Genomic DNA, 10,999 nt, shown 5'->3' on the forward strand with positions numbered 1-10,999 from the left:
CTCACTGTCAGCATTGCCCAGAGCAGCTCCATCCCTGCAGTGCCCAAGGCCAGGCTGGACAGGGCTGGGAGCAGCCTGGCATAGAGGAAGGTGTCCCTGCCATGTCCCTCATGGAATGAGATGGGATTTAATTTCATGTCCCCACCAACACAAACTGCTCTGGGATTCTGTGATCTTCCAGACCAGGCTACAAAACTGCTCTAAAAGCAGCTGAACTGATGGCACAAAAGCCATTCAGAGCTTTGTAAAATGCCAAAGCCCACTCAGGACATCTGTAACACACAAATTTCCAAATTTCTCACTCTTCAGGCAGATACTCAACACCTGCCCTGTTTCAGATTCCTTTCCTCAGCCACTGGCACTGCCCAACACACCAGTGTTGGAATATCTGGATTTCTGGTGGAACCCAGTGCAGCCATTCATACATTTTTACTGCCCCTAATACCCAAGAGACCCAAAGTGAACAAATACACAGTTTATGCAAAAAAAAAGTTTTACTAGAATGGGGAAACTCTGCATTGTTCTCCAGCACAGATAAATGAAAAAAGATTTCTAATTAATACTTGGAAATTAGGCAGCTCTTCACAGTCACAATTTACAATGCAATATTTATCTGAAACATCTTGCTCTGCCCTATCTGCTATTTAACTTCAGGAAAAAAAGCAGGAACTCAGAGCTCCCCTTTTTCCAGAGGTAATTCAATTCTGTGTTCTATTTTTAAAGGGAATGCAATAATCCACTGTAAAACAACTGATGAACACAGTGAGGATCTGTTGAATTTATAAACAAAACAAAAGGCACCACATAAAAAGAAATGTTGCTGAATTTGAGATTTGTTTTTTATTATCATTTATTGCACTAAGGAACAGCGGGGCAGTTTCACAATCTCACCTTCTGCTTTGAAAAAGTCTGTAGTATTTACTACTCCTAAACCCAAGAGTGTTTTCATCATTGGACTTGATAAACATTGGAGGTTTGTCCATTTGTTAATCAGCACAGACATTAAAAAAAAAAAAAAAAAAAAAAAAAAACATTTAAATTCATTCCTTCATGGACAATTCAGCTTCTCCTACCACAATGGCACAGGCTCGAGATTAAAGCAGGGTTAATGTTTGGAGAAGATACAGAAGGCTCTGGACCTATGGATGCACATACAGGGGAAGATTAACCAGATAATAAAAAAAATAAACCAGAATAGAACTATTTTTGCTTTTGTGTCCATGAATTAATATCCTAAGACCAACATCACCTATGGGCAAAACACAGAGCATTCCAGTTGTTGCCAAGCACTTGGAGCCAGGGCAGGTTTAGAGTCAAGAGTGGGATACACAAGTCCAAGTGAGCCCCTACAAAGCCCATCCTACAGCAAACCCCTAGAGCACTAAGGCTAGTAGTAACCAACACCTACTCAAAGGTTATGGCTGTTCCTTATGGAGTGCAAAGTCAAAACTTTTCAAACCCCAGGCATCTTTGTATTAATTTACACATAATTCATCAATTTCAGCGTCCCAGTAAAATATAAGAAAACAGTCTTTCCACAAGTATAAAATGTGGAAATATTTTAAAAATAGGGGAGTCATTGTTTTCTAACTCAATTGTGAACATCAGGTTCCGGATTTAATCTTGGTCAGAGGTTCTTGTTGTAAAGAATCCATGTTTTTTGTGGCTTTTGCATGCACTTAACTGGAACAAAGCTTGCTGAATGTCTTCTTAAGAGCTCACCAGAACATAAATCATGCTGCAGAAGAAAAAAAAAATATTAAGATATTAAGATGCATCATTTTGATTAGTGTTACACATTTAATTCTAACAGGGTCTATTATAAGGAACAAATCCATGTGAGATACATAGATTGTGACTGAAGATCTGACAAAATGACTCTTCTACTTTTCACTTCAACAAAATCACATTTACATCAAATACTTTCCTCTGAAAAAAAAGTTTCAGCTTCTTAATTAAATACCCTGGGATTTATTGTATTATGCTTAACAAAAGAAAAGTTTGGAGCTTTTCAGTCTACAGTTATGGAACAGAGATTCAAAATAGTAATTCTGACCAAACTGGATTGTGTTTTAGAGCAGAATCAGGGATGAATGTGGATTCTTTAGCAGGAAAGCTGGCACTGTAGGTGACCATACAGATTCCCAGCATGTTTTGTGTTGGAAGGACTTTATAGATCCTCTCACTCCAACCCCTGCAATGGGCTGGGAGCCCTTTGGCTAGGCCAGGGTGCTGCAAGTCCCCTCCAACCCTGCCTGGAACACTTCCAGGAATCCAGGGGCAGCCACAGCTTCTCTGGGTAATCTGTGCCAGGGCCTGCCCACCCTCACAGCCAGGAATTCCTTCCCAATATCCCATCTAACCCCACCCACCCTCTGGCAGTGGGCAGCTATTCCCACATGTCCTATCATTACACACCCTGGTCCAAAGTCCCTTTGGAGCTCTCACAGGCTCCCTTCCAGCACGAGAAGGATCATATTCCTATGGACAGTATTTCTCTCTGCACTGAGCCAAAGCTTCAGACTGAAGAGGAAAACTTACCCATATAGGTAGTAAAAAAAAGATAGAAGGTAGAATGCTAATTTGCACCATCCTTCTTTCTGGCAGTAGGCTAAAATATCTGCATTCATGATGGTGGTGGGATCGTAGAGCCCCGGGCCGCTCATCACGGGTCTGCTCATGTACCTGGAACGAGGCACAGGCAGGTGTGGGGTGACAGCCACAGGGACCTGGGTCCTGTCCCCACCCACCAGGGAATGCCACAGCTGAGACATGGGTAACACCCTGTACAGAGAAGCAATTCAATTCCCATGTCTTAAGGAATGGCAGAGGAAATTGGAATTGCTATTTCAACTGGCATTCCACACTGGGAGTTGTCTCAGTGCACCTTTAACACACACACACAACTCAATTCCCACACAGCACAAGAGAATAAAACCCACCCAAGAAAGCCAGGTGATGGCTCTCATTGTACAGCCATGACCTGAACTTCCCCAGAAAGCATCTGGGTTTTCCCAAGACACAGAACACTGGACAGAAGACAGGAGAATGAGTAACAATTCACTGAGCATAACACACTCGCCAAAATTACCTCCAAATATGATAAGCCAACAAGGGCATATTGAGACCCAGTGTGAGCCACTCTGCTGCACAGAGAAACATGACACAGAAGAATGCATGGATGAGGTACTCTGGAAGTACAAGCTGGAAAAGAAAAAGGTGAGTTAGAAGTTTTGATTGCACAGAGCAAAACGTGGCATTCAGCTACTTTGGAGGCACACAATTGCGTCAAAATATTCTTTAAAACCAACACTAACAAGAACAAGACTGTGGAACGTGAAAGCAGCAGCCAGCACTATGTGCCTTGCTGTTTTCACATGCTATTCATGAACCAAGGAGAAAAATTTATCAGATTTAATGGTCAGATCAATATTTTTTAATTGCTTCTCTTAAATTAACAGATTCCACGCTTTATGCGTGACACTCAGAAGAGGTCACTGAGATATTTCTGCTCATGCAACAGAGAAATATCAGTAGGAAACATGCTCTGCAGAATGGTTTATAGGCAAAAAGATAAGTTTGTGTTTTCCTGTTTTACAGATCCAGAACTTTCCAAAGTTGAACTATTCCCAAAATGTGACACCCCAGGCAGAGCTTTACCCAACCAAACCAGCGGCGACGTGGTGGCACACAGGTCTGCACAGAGGAGCTGCTCTGCACAGCCAGTTCTCCCTCACAGTTCCCACTGTGCATGCTTTACAGCATCATGCTTCCAGCAGAAGCCCACAGAGCTCAGAACCAGGTACCATGGAGCCACAGGAAGCATGGAATGCTGCAGAGATTAGTGTTGTTAATAGGAACAACATGGAGAGGGACAGAGAGTAAACACATGCAAAGAGCTGAGGAATCTCACACCCAACACAGGAGTTCAGTTTTAAACAAGTCACCCCAAGGTGTTGCTATTCACTGCTTTATTACCTGCTATTCACTGCTTTATTACCTGCTTTTCACTGCTTTATTACCTGCTATTCACTGCTTTATTACCTGCTATTCACTGCTTTATTACCTGCTTTTCACTGCTTTATTACCAGGTTCAGAAGGAATCATACAAATCAAACTGGTTTGGGTTGGGAGGGACCTCAAAGTCCATCCAGTTCTGCACTTTCCACTATCCCAGGTTGCTCCAACCTGGCCTTGGGCACTGCCAGGGATCCAGGGGCAGCCACAGCTGCTCTGGGCACCCTGTGCCAGGGCTCAGCATTCTCATTATGAAGAATTCCCAATTCCCAATCTCCCATCCATCCCTGCCCTCTGGCACTGGCAGCCATTCCCTGGCTCCTGTCCCTCCATCCCTTGTCCCCAGCCCCTCTGCAGCTCTCCTGGAGCCCCTTCAGGCCCTGCCAGGGGCTCTGAGCTCTCCCTGGAGCCTTCTCCTCTCCAGGGGAGCACCCCCAGCTCTCCCAGCCTGCCTCCAGCCCTGGAGCAGCTCTGTAAAGCTTTTGCCTTCTCTACTGAGCCCTGTAAAGCTCCTCATGGAAAACACCCCATTTTTACCCAAAGGTTTAAATTGTCTCTGTGTGTGTGCCTGTACACACACAACACACTCTGCTCTCTTTTTGTGCAGTGTGATTAACATTGCATGGGATGATAACATCAAAGTTTCAGTGGTTTACAATTTTTTTTCTTCTTTCAAAACCCCAGAATATCTTCCTAGAAACCTAAAAGCTACCAACAAACACACTCACCACCTACTTTGCTGACATTCTAGTTCTCTAAATGAAGAATATCACAGTAAACTTGCATCAACACCACCAAAATTCAGCTGTTGGACACAAAATGTTTCAAGTAAATATTTTCATCCAGATCCTTCTTTGCATACTTACCATTTACACATGAAATTATTTATAGCAGAACAACCACCCTGTCCAACACACGATGCATTTGGCAGCCTGCTCAGACAGATTCACCAGGCCTGAAAAATCTGTATTTATTTACCTACATATCTCAAAATAAGTTTTTCTTTTCTCTTGTTTATTGTACCCTGCTCCCACACCAGGATCTCTGCCTCTTTCTAATCTCCCCCACTTGATCCTCCCTGCCTGTCCTAAAGAAAAATGAATTACATCAGATCCTGCCATATTTATCACAGAAGTGAGGGAGGATGGATCTGGTTGCTGAGAAAAGACACGACTATAAGAGGAGCAGGGAAGAGAAGGAATCAGCAGTGCACTCAGGAGTTACTATTTTAGGCTAATCTCTCCACTGAGGTGCATCAATTCCTACCCAGATCTTTGGTTCTTTCTACAGGAAAACAACACCCAGCATCATGAACCCCTCAAGAGCTTCAACTGCACTTTTGGGGACTAGCCTGCTTCCACAGGAACAGCAAATATGAGATTATTTCAGACTGTCAGTAGCAAAGCTGCCATGTAAAGGACACTCCATGCACGTGGGGCAGCAGAAGGTTAATGTCCAGTTAAACATGCACATTTTTACACTACAAAGGTTGCAGTAAGGTCAAAATGCATCGATGTAATGAGAGTTGGCCTCTCCCACACTGCAGCAGAGATGACTGGAACAGACCAAGCAAGGGAAACTGTTAGATGCACAGCTCTCCTACAGCAAACCTCCTCTCCTCCTCCCCTCCTCACACTGAAATATTCACTTTCATTCGTGTGCTGTACATAGAACACACTCTCTGCCCCCTCCTCCACCCCCAATTACAGCAAATTTATTTTTTGGTGTGTATTTTACTTAAAACACACTAAAGCTACAGGTCAGGCCATGCTGCTGTGCTGCCCCTGCATCCTCCCTCAGCCTGGGCACACACAAAGGAAAAGCCATAAGAAAGGCACAAAATGCTGCAGGATCAAGCTCTGTGTTCTTTACAAGCCTCCCTGATGCTGCTGGCCTGTCAGAGATGCAGGCACACAGTTTGCCTCAAATTCCTTTCCTAAGCCAAGGAGTGTCTGAGTTGCATCCCAGAGAGGACACTGGGACACAGCCCTGATCCTGGAACACAGAACAGAGAAGTGAGGAGAGCACCTGTCACCTTCCACTCACCCAAATCCTCAAAAAAAGATCAGAACTGACTTGGTCAATGCTTAAAAAAATGCCCAAGTATTCTCCTCTAATCTGAATTCAGTATATCTGACTTGAAAAAACACAATTTATTTCTGCCTGAAGTTATTTTCTGACACCTAACAGGCATGTAACAGTTTTCCCCAAGTTGCTGGGTAAGCAAGCAGAATTGGTTTGGCACAAAATATGGAAATCCATGAGGTTGTTAGAAACCCCAACAAACAAATAACGAGCAGATGAACAGGCAGACTAAACAAAACAGCTAAATAGTATTACAGATGTTCCTAACAAAATGAAAGGGAAGTTCAAAAACATGAAACTGAAAAGCAGTACACACCTTTAATGCAATTTTGACTCTTTTAATCTTTTTGACCTTTTCAACTGTCTTTGTGCCGAAAATGTGGAAAGCAGATTGAAAGAATGTTAGTATGACAGCTGACAAGATCACCATCAGATTAATAACAGTCAGAATATTCAACTTGAAACTAAAGAATCACACAAAGAATTTCCCTACAACTTCTAACAACAGCGAGGGCTTCTCAACCCAGATGCAATTCTATTGCCCAGGCTGATTGCATCAAGATAACACCAAAAATAAGCATTTTACACATATTTATTTAGCAAAACAAGATGTCTGGTGTGCTACTTACAGGATTGAGCGTATTACACTGGTCTATGGGGTTCTTGTAATCAGTCTTCAGTTCATCAAATGCTATAATCTAGAGAAAAAACATGAAAGAGTTTTGATTCCCCAGGAGCAATTTTGTATTTTATCCATTAAAAGTAGCATTTTGGCACAGAGCTGCTACCTTTGTTCTCAGTAACATTTCACCTAAGTTCTGCCTACATCAACTCACAGGTAAGACAGATGTGGAACAGGTTTTACAAATAGGAAAGCAGTCGTTTCATCAGATATTCAAAAGCCTCTGACTACTCCCCAACTTTTTATCTTCCAACCTATAATGAATTTCCTACATCCCCTTTATCAGTTTTCAGCCCTGTGCAGACCCCAACCTCACCCAGGACTCTCTTGGTGGCCAGCAGGAATCTGGCATGGGGTTCCTTAATCCAGAAAAAGAGCACAGAGTTTAAAAGCCAACAGATATTTTTCCTCATTGTCATAGTAAATGCTGAGCCCACATACGTCCCAGAATGACAGAACTGTTGGAACTGGTCGACCATCCAGTTCAACTTCCCTGCCAAAGTAGGATCACATACAGAAGGTTATACCTCCTAAACGTGTATCCATTAAAAAAAAAAAAAAGCAAACCCAAAATATGAACACCGGTCTTTTTCTTAACATAAAGGTGCAGCATGAAGTACAAAAGGCAGTTTTACACCATAAATATCCTGCTAAGCATCACATCCTCCCTCAGAGCAGCTCATCTCAGGCAGGGTCCTGTTGGCTGCTCTCCCAGTGCCAGCCTCGAGGAGCAAATCACAGAATTATGGAATGGTTTCGGCTGGAAAGGACCTGAAAGATCCAATTCCAAACCCTGCTACGGCAGGGACACCTTCCACCATTCCAGGCTGCTCCAAGCCCCATCCAGCCTGGCCTTGGGCACTTCCATGGATCCCGGGGCAGCCACAGCTTCTCTGGGCACCCTGTGCCAGGGCTTCACCATCCTCACAGAGAATTCCTTCCCAATATCCCATCCATCCCTGCCTTCTGTCAGCGGGAAGCCACTGCTCCTTGTCCTGCCACTCATGCCCGCACAAAAACCCATTTTATCCGCAGGGAGGCCGATTCCCGCTCCTAGGGCGGTTCCGGATGCGGTTTCCCCGTTCCCTCGGCGGCTGTCCGGGGACGCCCTGAGGGCTCTCCGGGGCCCTTCCCCGGGCAGTCCCCCCGCTCCACGGTCCCCGTACTCACATGCCAGATGGCGAAGAAGATGAGGGCGGCCGTGAGCAGCAGCGCCAACATATAGCAGAAGGCGGCGAACGTGAAGGCCATGGCGGCGGGGCCGCGCGGGGGCTGCCGGGCGCCTCAGCAGCCGCCGCGCAGCCGCCATGGCCGCGCCCGCAGCGCCCCCTGCCGGCCCCGCCGGCCGCCGCCATTTCGTGAGGGGGGGCATGAGGGGATGGAACAAAAATCCGGAGTTTTCACCTTAAAGTGTGGGCGGAGGGAGTGCGATCGCGCTTTGAGGAGCGCGGTGTGAGAGAGGGTTGGCGTAGAGTCATGGAGTCACAGAATCTAGTTTAGAAAAACCCACAAGATCATCGACTCCAATGACTCTTGTGACTATCAACACACCAGAGCACTGAGTGTCATTTCCAGTCATTCCTTGAACACCTCAAGGTGTGAGAAAAGGGATGGGGACTCCAAACCTCTTTGGGCAGCCTTTTCCCAATGACTGACCACTGTCTCCATGGACAATTTTTCCATATTATCCAATCCAAACCTCCCCTGAGGTTTTCTGAGGTCATTTCCCCTTGTCCTGTCCCTGTTCCTTGGAAGCAGAGCCCGACTCCCCTGGCTGTCCCCTCCTGTCAGGAGCTGTGCAGAGCCACAAGGGCCCCCCTGAGCCTCCTTTGCTCCAGACTGAGCCCCTGCCCAGCTCCCTCAGCCTCTCCTGGTGCTCCAGACCCTTCCCCAGCTCCATTCCCTTCTCTGGACACTCTCCAGCCCCTCAATGTCCATCCCGAACTGAGGAGCCCAGAACAGGGCACAGCACATGGTGGCCTCAGCAGTGCCCAGCACAGGGGACAGTCCCTGCCCTGGTCCTGTGGCCACAGGCCAAGGACCACCGACCTCTTGCCCACCTGGCCAAACCTGGGCTCGTGTCCAGCCCCTGTCAAACAGCACCCCCAGGTCCTTTCCTACTTTCCAGACCCTCTGCCCCAGCCTGGAACGCTCCACGGGGTTGTTGTGACTCAAGTGCAGGACCTGACACTTGGTCTTACTCAACCTTGGACTCTTGGTCTCAGTCCATTGATCCAGCCTGTCAAGGTCGTTCTCCAGGGCCTTCCTGCCTTCCAGCAGATCCATACTCCCACACAATTTGGCATTGTCTGCAAATTTGCTAATGGTGGACTCAATCCCCTCAGCCAGATCATCATAAAGACATTAAACACAACTGGGCCCTACACTGAGCCCTGGGGGCACCACCAATGTGCAGCATCATTCCCCACTAGTGTTTGGGCCCAGCCATCCAGACAGCTCTTAACCCAGCCTAGGGTAAACCTGTGCAAGCCATGGACTGACAGCTTTTCCAGGAGTTTGTGTTGAAAGGGAACTTAAAAACCATCAATTTTCAACCCAGTGTCATGGGCAGGTACACCTTCCAGACCAGTCCAACCTGGCCTTGAACACTTCAGGGATGGGACAGCCACAGCTTTTCTGTGCAAGTCATGCCAGGGCCTCACCACCCTCGAAGGGAAGAATTTCTTCCTAATACCTCATCTAAATCTTCCTTCTTTGAGTTTACATCCATCCCCCTGTTTCCCATCCCTACCTGATCATGTAAAATTCCCTGCTCAGCACACACTACATCTGGAGAAAAGGGAGATGGCTAATTTAGGAAGAAATGCTGAAGAAGGCTGTGCTGTGAGAGCCCTGGGGAAGGGAGGGCTGCTCATACAATCCCAAATCAATACAAATTGGAGCCTGTCCAACAGAAACAGCAAGATGAGAAAACAGTTTGAGGAGAAGATCACCCCACTCTCCTTTCCAAAGGTCATGTAAAAGTTGTTTCACTTTAAGCAGTGACACCTTGCAGTACAGGCAAGCTGGGGTGACATTGCTGCAATCATTTCCTCTGGAGCAGAGTGAGGGATGATTTCCATAAAACCAACAGCTGCCAAACTAAATAATATTTTCCAGTGTTATCTGCTGGAAAGCTTTATACACAATTAATGGAGTGTCACAACGAGAGATGAGCAGAAACTTTATTTCCCTCACCAAAATACAGGAAAAGCTGTAGCAAATGAGCTGTCTTTAGGAAATCGGCTGTTGCAAAGATAAAGTTGATGTTTCAACATAAAATCACTCATCTCATCCACAAACTACTCCCAGTAAAAGTGCTGTGGCGTCATTATGACCTATGAAACTTTGATGTGAAACCCAGAAAACAGATTTTAAAATAAATTTTAGTGAAGATAAGCCCTGAAAAACCTGTTCTAGTGGAAGGTGTCCCTATCTGTGGCAGGGGGTTGGAACAAGATGAGGTTTGAGGACTCCCAACCCAAACCAGTGTGTGATTCTGTGACTCAGATTAATAAGAAGGTGAGAGAACACAAGGCCAGGAGAGTGGGGGGCGGGTGCTCAGAGCTGCTCTGAGCCATTCCCAGCTCTGTCCCAGGAGCCTTCCCGTTGCCTTGCAAGGACAGGCAGGACCACTGGGCAGTGAGAACACCAGGAAGGGCTGAGCCTGTTGTGGTTTCCTTGCAGCTCAGGGTGCTGTACAGGATGGGTTAGGAAGAGAGGCCCTGGCAGTGCATCACAGCCACCTTCCAACCATTCCTCAGGAGCCAGAAACAATTTCTGCAGTCCCTCTGCAATAACAGCTTTCTTCGTATCACTTGATGCTTCTTTAGCCTTATTTATTTGCAAATTGTTTATTTCTTATTTGGAATACCCTTGAGCTGCACAGGCACATTTCTTCCCACAGACCTTGCACTGGACTGTGCTGGAAACTCCCTGGTGCAGGCTTTTCCAAAGCCAAAGGCAGTTTGTCTCACAAGAGCTGTGGGAGGTAGAGAAACAGGATGTGTGCAGAGATGCTGTCATACCTTGGGGCTGGGGAATGCAGGTTTTCCACTGCAGTTTGATCCATTCAAGGTAGATATTTCTGTATTTGATGATTTCTTGTACATGAAAATGTTGTGCAACAGGGATGTGCAGTCTCAGAAGTAAAAAGGTGTGTCAGCCACATACTTGTATTTGCAATTAATCCTGGTTCTGCCTGGAGGAATGCAG

At 46.0% G+C, this 10,999-nt stretch overlaps 1 protein-coding gene across 2 annotated transcripts; it reads right to left on the reverse strand.

Annotated features, from left to right (window-relative positions):
- Positions 1-815: 815 nt before the first annotated feature.
- On the reverse strand, positions 816-8,073 carry CNIH1 (cornichon family AMPA receptor auxiliary protein 1). 2 transcript variants are annotated; one of them, XM_063159648.1, is made up of 6 exons: positions 7,955-8,073; positions 6,732-6,800; positions 6,419-6,466; positions 3,092-3,204; positions 2,542-2,685; positions 816-1,738 (listed from the first exon to the last, which is right to left on the reverse strand). In XM_063159648.1, exons 1-6 carry the CDS (start codon positions 8,033-8,035, stop codon positions 1,711-1,713), a joined length of 483 nt encoding a protein of 160 aa, XP_063015718.1. In that variant the 5' UTR covers positions 8,036-8,073; the 3' UTR covers positions 816-1,710. The 2 variants fall into 2 exon arrangements, with proteins under 2 accessions (XP_063015718.1, XP_063015719.1); XM_063159649.1 differs by lacking the exon at positions 6,419-6,466.
- Between the last annotated feature and the right edge of the window lie 2,926 nt (positions 8,074-10,999).

The sequence above is a fragment of the Melospiza melodia genome, chromosome 6, assembly GCF_035770615.1.
Source record: "Melospiza melodia melodia isolate bMelMel2 chromosome 6, bMelMel2.pri, whole genome shotgun sequence".
Classification (NCBI taxonomy): Eukaryota; Metazoa; Chordata; class Aves; order Passeriformes; family Passerellidae; genus Melospiza; species Melospiza melodia.

What these genes read in the sequence shown, in the direction of transcription:
- CNIH1 (XM_063159648.1), bottom strand. Translation starts at nt 8,035, where the DNA reads ATGGCCTTCACGTTCGCCGCCTTCTGCTATATGTTGGCGCTGCTGCTC. An exon ending in AGTGTAATACGCTCAATCCT is followed by an intron (nt 6,467 to 6,731) that starts GTAAGTAGCACA and finishes TTCGGCACAAAG; the next exon opens with ACAGTTGAAAAGGTCAAAAA. An exon ending in TTTTTTTACTACCTATATGG is followed by an intron (nt 1,739 to 2,541) that starts GTAAGTTTTCCT and finishes TTTCTTCTGCAG; the next exon opens with CATGATTTATGTTCTGGTGA.